The sequence below is a fragment of the Suricata suricatta genome, chromosome 12, assembly GCF_006229205.1.
Source record: "Suricata suricatta isolate VVHF042 chromosome 12, meerkat_22Aug2017_6uvM2_HiC, whole genome shotgun sequence".
NCBI lineage: Eukaryota > Metazoa > Chordata > Mammalia > Carnivora > Herpestidae > Suricata > Suricata suricatta.
In genome coordinates this window covers 95,909,800-95,922,389 of record NC_043711.1, presented here as the reverse complement: position 1 = coordinate 95,922,389, position 12,590 = coordinate 95,909,800, and the positions used below count along the sequence as shown (strand labels likewise).

Below are 12,590 nucleotides of genomic sequence, written 5' to 3'. Positions count from 1 at the left end.
GTTCTGAGTCCAGAGCTGAAGGCTGTAACTGCCAAGAGGCCCTTTGGAGAGGCGGAAGGGTGTCCTCTTTAGGGCTGCCGGTCAAATGTGGTCTCCACTCCCTTCTCCTCCCTCCCTCAGCCCCCCAGGACCTAGAACAAGTGCCCCAAAGCAGGGGAGAGCGGAGCAAGCATCTGCTGACTGGCCAGCGAAGAAGGAACAAGCCCCAAGACATTCCCAGCCAGCAGGAAGGAGCTCAGGATGAGCCAAGCCACCAAGCCCACAAATCGCTCACAGGACAATTTTCTCTCAAGATAATCCCAAGTGGCCTCTGAAATGAGTCCTGTAGGCTGCAGCCCACACGCCTTTTTGACCAGCCCCTAAGCACATGAATGCCCCCCTCATCCCGTGCCACTCCCTGGGCATAAACTGTCCCCCTCCCAGGGAGAGAAAGCAAATGGCTCACTCAGAGTGACATTCAGGGCACCGCCGGTGGGGACGGTGGGTGGGCGTGAATCATGTCCTCTACTTTCCCCTTACATAAATCTCCCCAAATGCCCATCCAAGCTTCCCAGCTGGGCCAGGCCACAAAACCAGAGCGGGGCCCTCCAGTGAATGACAGGTGCAAAACCCCACACACAGACCCTCCACCGGAGGCGCCGCTGTCCAGCTGCTCGAGCCGAATACCCAAGAGCATCCTTGAAGTTGCCCTTTCTCAGCCCCCCCCCCCAACCCCATCCACCGGGCATGCAAATCCTCTGTTCCGCCTTCGGAATGTAGCCCAGGTCCAACCGTTTCTGTCCACCCCCCTCGCCACCGCCCTGGCGCAGGGCACTGTCCTCCCCCACCAGTCCCTGCTTCCTCTTTGGCCCCCATTCCGTCTACACCTCCTACTCCAGTCTATTCCCTGTCGGACCAAAGCCCTCCTCTGCTGGAAATCCTCCGCTGGCCCGCATCACAGCCACCAGCGTGGCTGGGGCCACAGAAATGGAAGGTGACAAGTGTCGGTGAGGATGTGGAGCCGCTGGGCCCTCCCCCACCGCCGGTGGGATGTGACGCCGTGCGCTGCTCTGGAAGCCACGCTTTCAAGACGTTAAACGCAGAGTTGTCCCGAGACCCAGAAAGAGACCCAAAGGCGCTGAAAATGTGATGTTCTTACCAAAGCCTGTGAGGGAGTCACGGCAGCCATGACGCGGAAATAACTCCGGGCCTGTCAAGTGACGAATGGACACAAGTGCCAGGCCACACCTCGGAATACTACGCGGCAGTAAAAAGGAAGGCCTGCCTGATTCCTGGCACAAGGTGGACGGTTCTCAAAAACGTTATGCTGCGGGAGAGAAGCCAGATGCAAAGGCCAGGTATGACGCGATTCCTTCTATGGGAAATGCTCGCAAGAGGCAAATCCACGGAGACAGAAAGTAGATCACTGGCTGGGGGGCGAAGGGGGGAGGGGGGCAGGGGGAAGACGTGCTAATGGTCATGGGGTTCCTTTCTTGGTGGAGGAGGGGAATGCTCTGGGATGAGGTCACGTGCTGTCCGCACACCACAGTGAATGTACTAAAAACCACTGAATGTACTTTAAGATGGTAATTTTTTTTATATTACATGAATTCTATCTTAATTAAAAATTAAGCCTCTCCTGGCCTCCACCTCCCTCAGCAAACACCTAACGGAGGCCTCGTGAGCCCCATGCCATCTGGACCCTCCATCTGCTCTCTGACCTCACCGCCTACAGCTCGTGCCCCACCGGCCACACCCACCACGTCCTCACCCCAGGGCCTTTGCACCTGCTGTTGCCATGATGGACAAAGCTCACTGCTCCCCTACTTCCAGCCTTTGCTCAAACCTCTCTCCCCCGGGGGCCTTCCCTGCCCGTGCGGCCTCCCCCGCTCCCTGCCCTGCACCGGCTTCTTCCGTCTTCAGCCTCCATCACCGTCTAACACCTCATACATCTTGCCTGTTCCCCAACCTCTTCCACCACTGGAAGGAAAGTGCCGGGGGTTTGAGCGCCTCCCGCTGCACTCCCAGGGCCTAGAGCAATGCCTGGCACACAGTAGGTGCTTGCTTATGCTTCTGAAGACGTCCGATCCGACTCCCTCCCTCCTGCACACCTCTGGGTAGTCGGACTCCGCCACCCTACCCCGCCCCCAAATCTGGCGTGGCCTGCAACCTGCTGTGGCCAACAGGACAGGTGGAAACCGCTCTTTGTGACACCGGGTCCGGCCTCAGGACACCCTGCAGCGAGTGAGTCACCCTCTGGGGAGACAGAGGCCATGTCGAGGAGCCCAGGCAACGCTGCTGGAGAGGCCACAGGACACGCAGGGCCACGCGGAGGGGCACCGAGACGCCCCAGCCACGTGAGCAAGGCCACGCTGGGGCCCAGCAAACCCTCCGGCTGAGCGCGGCCCGTGACTGAGCCCAGCAGGCGCCACGGGGGCAGAGGCGCTCCGATGAGCCCCACAGACCCGCAAAGTCAAGTCACACACCACGCGCCATTGGCTGGTAGTCGTTTTCAGCCACGAAGAACTGGGGTAGTTTGTTACCTGGCCGTGGGCAACCAATACACTGCCCGGGGCATCTCTGCTACAGGAAGAGAAGAAAGGAAGGAAGGAGGGAGGGAGGAAGGAAGGAAAGAAAAATGAGCAAGGGAAGGAGGAAGAGGTGTGCTCTCCTAAAGGAGCTACAGCCTGAGAACTGGCAGCTCTTTGGTCCCACCCCTGCGTGGCATGCTGTGCGGCCTTGACTACACTTGGACCTTCTCTGTGCCTTGGTTTCCCGTTTGAAAATCGGGAGAGAACAACCCTCAGACTCTGTCTCGAGACCGAAGTTGAGGAGGGTCCCCTGAGTAATTTCCCCGGGTTACTCCCGGCAGGAGGCCGCCCACACAAAGGGTGCTTGCAGCCCGGCCGACCAGGGTCTCCGCGCTGATGCGGACGCACGCACGCCAGGCAGGAGATGATGGCAAGGGGATGTGTCTTCCGCACCCTGTTGAGTTTCCGTTTCTCACCTTTGAAAGAGACCTTCTACTTTTCTCTAGGAACCACAGCGGCGCAAGCAGGATAATGAATGGAAGTCAATACCTGGCTTCCAGACAGGGAGGCAACAGGGAGCGGTGGGGACTGTGGCCGAGAGGAGACCCCTTCTCCGTCGAAAGACGGCGGCTGCTACCTGACCCAGCAGTGAGCCAGGTGGGAACGCGTCAGCCCTGTTGTGTTCAAGACAGTGATCCGGGAGTGTAGGCCAATCAGTCTGAAAATTCAAAAGTAAGCCCCCAAATTAAAGCACACTGGGCCAGCCACACACACCTGTGTGCTGGCTGACTGGGGCCTCCACACCTCCGGCCTCTTTGTATCTTTAAAGTTTTAACATTTATTTATTTTGAGAGACAGAGACAGATCATGAGCAGGGGAGGGGCAGAGAGAGAGGGACACACAGAATCCGAAGCAGGCTCCAGGCTCTGAGCTGTCAGCACAGAGCCCGACGTGGGGCTCGAACCCACGAACTGTGAGATCATGACCCGAGCTGAAGCCGGACGCTCAACCGACAGCGACCCAGGTGCCCCTCTTTGTATCTTTAAAACACAAGCATGTGTGGATTGTCCAGACCAGGCAGATTTATACCAGCAAAGGCTAGACCAGGGAGGGACACGGGGGAGCAGGAGCTAAGGGCACGGAGTTTCTTCTGGGGGTAACGAAAACATTCTAAAAGTGATTTGGGTTGGGGTGACTGGGGGGCTCAGTCGGGTAAGCGTCCCCCTTTGGCTCGGGTCATGATCTCATGGTTGGTGGGTTCGAGCCCTGCACTGGGCTCTGTGCTGACAGTATGGAGCCTGCCTGGGATTCTCTCCCTCCCTCTCTCTCCACCCCTCCTCCGCTTGTTCTCTCTCTGTCCCTCAAAAAATAAACAAACTTTTAAAAAATTGATTTGGGTTAAGGGTTGCACAACGCTGTGAATAAACAATACACCATTAAATCGGGAGCGCCTGGATGGCTCCGCTGGTTAAGTCTGACTTCAGCTCAGGTCATGATCTCACGGTTGGTGAGTTGGAGCCCCGTGTCCCGTGTGGGGCTCTGTGATACAGCTCAGGGCCTGCAGCCTGTTTCAGATTCTGTGTCTCCCTCTCTCTGCCCCTCCCCTGCTCGTACTCTGTCTCTCAAAACTAAATAAACATTAAAAAAAAATTTAAGCCATTAAATTGTACACTTTAATTATACATAATAATTGTACATGATGTACAATGACTTGTATTTGGCATTTGAATTCTATCACAATAATGTTTACACACACACACACACACACACACACACACACACACAGGAAAGTCCTCCTAGGAACTACAAGGTCCATTCAGCCAGGCCAGGAAGACCTATACCTTCTGCAGCAACATTTTTAGAGAAGCCAGACGCTGGATTTTTTTTTTATGAGAAAACTCCCACTTTTTAGAACTTAGCTTTTCTCAAATCCACTCCCGCTGCCAGCCAGAGGACAGTCACCTACAGCCCTGCCCAGTGCCAGGCCTGGTTTTTCTGCTTTTGCCGACACCCAGTGCCGCCGCCGCCGGCCCCTGCCCCAGGCCTCCTCCTGCCAGGCTGGGCCGGGGTCCCTGCACCCACCATGGGGGTGAACAGGAAGCGGCCTGAGGACTGTGGGGCCCGCAAGAGGGATGTCACCTCTTCTCCCAAAGTGGTCACGGGGCTGCTTCGGGTGACGGCAGAGTAAAGGTCTTTCCAGGGTGGGTGTCTGCCCCTCCACCAGCCTGACCGGAGGCACGAGGGGCAGCCTCACCTCTGCACAGCATGGCTGGGCTGGGGGGAAGGGAGCGGGGGCCAGCTGGGCGGGGGGCCGGGCAGAGCAGACGAAGGGGTTCTCCAGACAGCGCTAGCGGGAGCTGCAAACCAGGACGGACCCTGCACCTCAGGGGACAACCCGCTTCCCAAAGAGGGGACGCAAGAACCCCTTCCTCTCAGGCCCCAAAGCAGGACAAACGAGAGTGCCCAGCCAGGCCTCTGGGGACCCTTGACCTCTAGGTCTGAGCTTCCACAGAGGGCTGTCTCTGTACCCTCCACTTGTCCTGACCCTACTTCCTGCAAGGGTCACTTGGCAACAGTGACCAAAATCTAAACCAGGCGCCCGTGGGCCCAGGAAGCCCCCCACTAGGTAGTCATCCCCCAGACATACTTGTACAAACGCGAAACGAGTACAGGATCTCCTGCAACAGACTTTGCGAGAATAAAAGGATCCGTGTAACCCAAATATCCGTCTATAGAGGAAAGGCCGCCCGAACCGTAATCCAGACAATGCGGTTCTGTTCAGCAGCTAAAAATACTCTCTCTGTACTCACTCGGCAAGATCTCCAAGACACAGTGAGTGAAAACAGCAGGATGCACAAATGGGAGGTGACAGGTGGGGACGGGAAAGGACCTGTCGTGCCTGCTGGGAGGGGACAGAGACAAAAGGGCGGTGCCCCCGCAGGCAGCAGCCAGGGGCTGAGGAGCCGGGCAGGAAGGGATCCCCACGCCCCCCACGGCCACTGGGACGTGGGGATTTTGTGACATGTTCATACGCTATTTTAATTTTATTTTTTTCATGTTTATTTTTAAGAGAGAGAGACAGAATGTAAGCAGGGAAGGGAAAGAAAGAGAAAGAGAGAGAGAGAGAGAGAGAGAGAGAGAGAGAGAGAGAGAGAATCGAAAGCAGGCTCCAGGCTCTGAGCTGTCAGCACAGAGCCCCATACAGGGCTCAAACCCATGAACCATGAGATCATGACCTGAGTCAAAGTCAGATGCTTAACTGACTGAACCACCCAGGCGCCCTGACACTTTTTATTCTTAAAATAAAACTTATTTATTTTTAAAATTGTATTTATTTTGAGAGAGAGAGAGAGGGAGAGAAACTGTGCACACACAAGCAGGGGAGAGGCAGAAGGAAGGAGAGACAGAATCCCAACCAGGCTCCACACCACCGCCAATAATGCGGAGCCTGATGCAGGGCTCGAACCCATAAACCATGAGATCACGACAGGAGTCCAGACCAAGAGTTGGATGCTTAACTGACTGAGCCACCCACGCGCCCCACGAAACGTATTTTAAAAGCAAAACTGGAGACGCACCGCACTAAGTGCAAAGCCTGCTTGGGACTCTCTCCCTGCCCCTTCCTCTCTCTCTCTTTCTCTCTCAAAATAAACAAACTTAAAAAAAAAAATACCAACTCCAATTTATTTTAAAAGAACCCACAGGCCCAACTTCCATCGCACCCGCACCAAGGAGTAATTTCAGAGGACGAGGTGGCATCCGGGGACCCGGAGCTCATTTGGACCCATGCTCAGCAACTGCGTTTTGCAAAAACCAAAACCCAGAACCGACGGTTGGCCTCACGCACGCAGGTCAAGAAGTTAACCCCGGACTTCCGGGGCCACTGGAGGCCGCACTGGGGAGGGAGAACTCATGATCTTCGGCACAAGCGGAGGCTGAAAGGCTGAAATCCCTACTGCCGGACACTGTAGAGAAGCGAGCGTGCGTCACCGCCCCACACCTGCTCGGTCCCCACGGACGGAGTGACCCCCACGTGCTCTCCCTCCTGGCCCCCTGCATGGCATCTACACCCGGCACCGCTCCACAAGCCATCTGCAGAAGGAGCGAGCGAGCAATCCTGGCGGAGGTTCCCTTGCCCACAGGTCGGACCCTGTGCCAGGCGGCTCCCAGCAGCTTACCGCGTCCAGGCCAGGCCATTGGATGGTAGTCCCCCCAGCACCCAGCCCGAGCAAGAACAGGAGGACGGGGCGAGTCCACACCTCTCTAAAGGATGTTTCTTCAACGGATATGTACGAAGTCACTCAGTGCCTCTGGACAAGGCGGCAGGCAGGACAGACAGGGTCCCTTGTGGGGCTGTGGCTGGACGCAGAGTGGTCACAAAAGAGAGGAGCTGTGTGGCCTCAACCAGGTTGACAGTCAGAATCACCAGGGGAGAGCTGACCCGTCCAGACCCCCAGGCCTGGGCCCTGCTCGCAGGCGCCCCCTACAGTTAGCAACCATGGTGATTTTCCAACGTGTCCATCAGTCCAGGTCACTCCAGGCTTAAAGCCCTGCCAGAGAGCTTTCAGAATCCCAGCGTCCAGCTGGCATCCACACCAGGGATGTTAGAAGACCGGCGTGGGCAGTGGTGGTGGAGGCGGCAGGCATCAGAATTTTTTACGGAAGGCCCCCTGATGACTCCAACCTTCGGCAAAGTGTGGGGACCCTGCCGGGGGGCAGTGCTCCCAAGCTTCGCCGCGCCCCTGCCCCACCACCCCTGGAGATCGCTCCAACCTCATCTCTATTCACAGATGCGTGAAATAGGTGTATTTTTGCCCTTTAAGTTGTTACATGCACCACGCACACCCCTGTGCACCTGGCCTTACTCCCTCGGGGGTCTGCCACGCAGAGCTGCCTCACTGTGAGGCCTCAAGTGTCCCCTGGGCACAGGCATCGCCGTCCACTGGCCTGTGCTGACAGCACGGAGGCCCTGTGGTCAGCCCCCACCACTGGGAACCTCTCTGTCTTAAAACTTCTCGGTTGATGCAAAGGGTCAGCCAGCCTGGGAACCTTTAGCCGAGGCTCTGGGCTGGGCCGGGATGGCCCCTTCCACTGCTGAGCTGGAACTTCTTCCGAGAAACGCTGCTGGCTTCAGGCTCCCGCCATGGGTTGGCCCTTCGCACCCCCGAAGGCTCCGATTCAGGGAATGTGGCCGGCTCAGTCATGTCCACTTGGACGGCCGCATCTGCTGCCCCCCAGCCCCTCCGGCACATTCGAGCCCTGCAGCCAGGAGTCCGTAAATCCGATCATGTCTTCCCCCTGCTCACGGCCAGCTCACCCCCGATCGTGGCCAGGACCCTAGAATCAAATCCAGAGTCCTCCCTGTGGCCCAGGCGCTGGTCTAGTCCTGCCCCCTCCTGCCCTTGGCCGCTGACATCTATGCACGTGGGCACCTCTCTTTTTCTTATGTTTCCCCCTCGGGCTGTGCACGTGCTGCTGGAACTGGGCCTGGCGGTTCCTCCCCCCCCCCCCCACCATGTGTCTCTGTCACAGTCCCCCGTGCTGTCTCCTTCATGGCACTTGTCACCACGCAGTTACTCAGCTCGGTGCTTACTAGTCCACCCGTTTCCCTGACCGCAGCCCTGTCCCTGAGGCCTCTCGCCGGCACCCAGCACAGTGCCTGGCACACAGCAGCTGCGCCATCAGGGTCTGAGGCGTAAATGCATACAGAACTACGGCTGGAGACAGGGCATTGGGACATCCCGAACTTGAAGGCAAAGGCAAGCCAGCAGCTCACACGGACGGAACACATGGTGCATGTAGGGCGGACCTAATAACGCAGACATCGCTTTGACAAAGAAGCAGCCTCTACTATACTTTTCAAGAAACCTGGAGCATCACTGGCTAGTTTGTGCTTTTCTTCAGTCCAAACACACGGTTTGGATAAGCTGTTCTGTTTCCTCCCTATCCGATGACAGAAAAATCAAAAGTTCAAGCAACAGGTAAAGGGTAATGGATGCCACTTTCGGCACAGGGGCCACGCGGGGAGGGCTGGGGGGCGCCTGGAGGCTCAGTCAGCTGAATGTCCGACTCCTGATTTCAGCTCAGGTCATAATCCCGAGATTGTGGCACTGAGCCGAAGGTCATGGAACCGAGCTCCGCATCGGGCTCCGTGCTCACAGCACAGAGCCTGCTTGGTATTCTCCCCCACTTCTCTAAATAAATAAAGTAAAAGAAATTTTGTTTTACATGGGGAGGAGTGGGGGTATGGCAAATGGGGCCACAACTAGGAAACAGAGACCTAGAACTATCAGACTAGCTAATATTTTATTTATTTTTTAAGGTGTATTTATTTTTCAGAGAGAGAGAGCGAGCACACACATGTGGCAAAGGGAGAAAAAGAGAGGGAGACACAGAATCTGAAGCAGGTTCCAGGCTCCGAGCTGTCAGCACAGAGCCCTACATGGGGCTTGAACTCACAGACTGTGAGATCATGACCTGAGCTGAAATCGAGAGGCTTAACCAACTGAGCCACCTAGGTGCCTCTTGATTTCAGAGTCGTGACTTCAAGCCCCACACTGGGCAAAGAGTTTACTCAAAAAACAACAACAGATTGTCTAATGTTTTAAATAAACCACAGACTCAGAATTTTTCATGAAAATTCTCCATTTACACAACCCTGTGTGGACTGATCCAATCACATCGGAGTGTTGGATTCGGCCCCTGGGCCTCGAGTCTGCAAACCCTGATGTAAGGCACCTGTGGTTAAGACCCGGCGGTTCTGGCCGCTCTCCTCGGCCGCTCACTCGGGCGGAGCCGCTGGGCGTGAGAAAGCGCCGGCTCACTAGTTTCCAGCTCGGCCACGATCCTCTCATCGTGGGCCACGCCTGCCCTGGGTCCCAGCACACCAACCAAATAGGATTCTGAACGAGGCTGGCCAGGATGTCACCCGTGGGTGGCTCTTCGCGCTCCGCCCCCCGGGAGGGCCGCGGGCCCCCTTCCCTCGGAAATCAGAGAGCACCCAAAAGGCACCCATTGCTCTCCCTGCCATCTCTGAGCAGCTTCTGGAGACCACCCTGAAACCTGCCTCAAAAAAGGAAATTCAAACCCAAAAATGAGAGATAGTTCAGACATCCTGGCTGAACAGGATGCCCCAAAGGCACCGGAAACAGTGAAACACTCACCTGCCAACCAACGTCAACTCGCCACCATGTGCAGCAGTCCTGGGAGACAGCACCAGTGAGGGCTCGGCCTCCGTCCTTGCCGGCTACGCCTCCCTCTGCTCCCCCTCCCTCTGCTGCTCTTCCATCCCTCCGGGCACCCCAGGGCCTTTGCAAGTTTGGTTTCCTCTGCCTGAGATAATTCTCTCCTCAGAGAAAGCGGCCAACTCCTTATTCACACTTCGGGGCTCAGCCTAATGTGTTGCTGCCTCAGGAAGCCCTCCCGGACTGCACCCCCAGCAAAGTCAGGTCCCTGTGCTTCCTCTTCCCTGCACACCCCTCAGCGGGTCCCAGCCTCTTCAGAGAGACCTCCCCCACCCCTCGTCTCCCCGATTCACGCCGATACCCTCTACCACACCGCCCCGTCTGGAGGTTTTGTCATGTGTCTGTCGTCAGTGTCCTGAAGGCAGGGCCCCTGCGTGTCTCACGGCTGTCCCCAGCTCCCGGCACATGGCAGAGGTTCGCGGTGTGGAATGAGGCAGGTCCACTCCAGCGCGTCCCTAGGACTGGGGCTGGCCGGCTTGAGACCCTCCCCACCTCCCTGCTCCATTTAAAAGCCAAGAGTGGGGACACCTGAGTGACTCCGTCCCTTAAGCATCCACTTCAGGTCATGATCTCACTGTTCCTGAGTCGGGCTCTGTGCTGACAGCTCAGAGCCTGAAGCCTGCTCCGGATTCTGCGTCTCCCTCTCCCTCTGCCCCTCCCCTGCTCGTGCTCTGTTTCTTCTCTCAAAAATAAACATTAAAAAAATAAGAATAACAAAAGCCAAAAGGGGCCCCAGGAGAAGGGCCCTGCTGTCCAGTCCTGTTCCCAAACCAGACCTCCCTTTCCCAGCTCACTGGCCCGTCTGCAAACGGCCTGGGCGCGGGGACCCGCTAATGAATTAAGCCTTAACCAGAGGCTGCAGTGACGCTGCTTCTGGTAAATAAAGTTCAGCAAGCGCTGGAAGCGGGTTTATGGGCGCGCGGAGCTCCAGGGAGCTGGGCTGTTCATTACCGCCCGTGCCAACGAGCGTGCGGCAGCCCTCGTCTGAGTTACAGCGAGCCCCGAGTGGGAAAACGAAGTTAACGCACGCCGTTTCTCTGGAAGGCTGGCCCTGATAGAGACAAAACGAAGCTGAGGTCTAGCCGCCGGGCACAGCGACATCTCTCTGCTGAGAGCAAGGGAGAGGAGCGAGGAAGACGCTCAGGTGACTTAAACCAGGGAAAGCCCGTAGACAAACCAAACGCCCGTTCCTGGCGGCCCTTCCTCCAGGAAGGCCTCAGTCTTCTCAGCTAGTCAACGGGCCCAGAACCCGCCTAGCCCCTGGGTCACTGCCAGGAGCAGTGACAGTCCATAAACAGGGTGGGGCACAGTGTGTGCCCGCCCAGGAGTAATTGTTACTTAGTTGTCGGGACTAGGAAGCCAAAGGATGACGGAGACTCTTCTCCAACACAGAGGCCACCGACCTCAAAGGACGACTGAACACTTGCCATGTGGCCGGTCCCAGCTGAGATAAGCCGTAAGTTCACTGTAAAAGCCTGATTTTGAAAACCTAGTACCAAACAAAACCAAAACACCTCACTAAAATTTTTACATTGATTACACGTTGAAAGGATCGATATTTTGGAGGAATTGTTTCTTTAAATATACGAAGCCTAATTTCACCTGTTTCTTTTTCCTTTTGGTGTGTGGCTCCCAGACGATTTAAAACTATAGGAGTGGCTCATGTCTGTGGCTCAGATTATATTTCTACTGGACAGCTCTTACGGTTACATTCTGACTCGAAAATATGTCTGTAGGATTTTGTAAAACTGAGAGGTAACTCACATACCATAAAACCCGCCCTCCAAAAGCGTACAGTTCTGTGGTTTTCTGGTTTTCGGTATATTCACAAAGTTGTGCAGCCATCACCAGGAACTCCAGGACGTCTTCATCCCCCTAAAGAGCCCTGCTCCTCAGCAGGAACCACTCCACATTTGTGCGTGGTATTTTGAGTGAAAAAAAGCCACTTGGAGCACAGCATTACTGTATCAAGCAGTGTTCTATAAAAACGAAAACATAATTGATATATACGCATACCCACATCGGTCACCGCATATCGGAGCGTTTGGGACCACGCACAGCACGTTGGTAGTGCCGGGTATCTCTGGGACCTGGAGCTGGGGCAGCGGAGAAAAAGGAGTCCGTGCTCACCCTTTATCTGATATATTTCTGTCCTGCTTCTGAGATTTAAAAAGAGCAGGAGTTGAATTCAACCCTGAAATAACTCCTGGTGGACTTGGGTAAATAACTTTCACGCACTGGTAACAGACCGGCTTCAGTTGGAAGATGAAGGGCCTAGTTTCAGATCTACTTTTTATTCTGTGCTTTTAAAATAGAAAGTACAGAAAGAGACGAGGTATTTTCCCTCTTAGCAACAGCAGCACCGAGGAGGCCTGGTACTTCCCCGCACGGACGCAGCCTGCCCGCCTCCTCCCCGGCCACAGGCACCCGGCTCCGAGCGCAGCGGGCCGAGCGCCCGGCCGGGGGCCAGACCGGGGGTGGGGGGCGGCCTCCCCAGGGCCCGGCCGATGCTGGGGGCCCCGTCCGGATGCGAGGCGACTCTGGGCCCCCGGGGGCCTTGTGGCTGAAAGGGGGAAAGGCGCGACCCGCCCAGCATCTCTGGGCAGTCCTCTCTCCGCAAAGGAGGGGGCCCTCGGGGCCTCGTATCCGGCGCGCGAGAAGGCTGCGGGGACGACGAGGGTCGGGTTCGGGTCCCCGCGAGCCGGAGGCCGCACCCACGTCTCCTGCCCCGGGGTGCGATGGCGTAGACCCTCCTCCCTTCCCCCGACATCCCCCCTCCCCTATCTCCAACCCCCGGTCCCTACCTCGGCCGCGGGCTTGGGGGTCAGGAAGAGCG

General features: G+C 56.5%; 1 protein-coding gene across 1 annotated transcript in view; it reads right to left on the bottom strand.

Annotated features, from left to right (window-relative positions):
• BCAS4 (breast carcinoma amplified sequence 4) overlaps window positions 1–12,588 on the bottom strand; it is a gene marked incomplete at its 5' end in the record, with an annotated part of 62,412 nt that extends 49,824 nt beyond the window's left edge. The window contains one exon of the mRNA XM_029917967.1: window positions 12,559–12,588. Coding sequence (XP_029773827.1) covers window positions 12,559–12,588 — 30 coding nt within the window. The remainder of the gene's footprint in view (window positions 1–12,558) is intronic.
• Window positions 12,589–12,590: the final 2 nt, after the last annotated feature.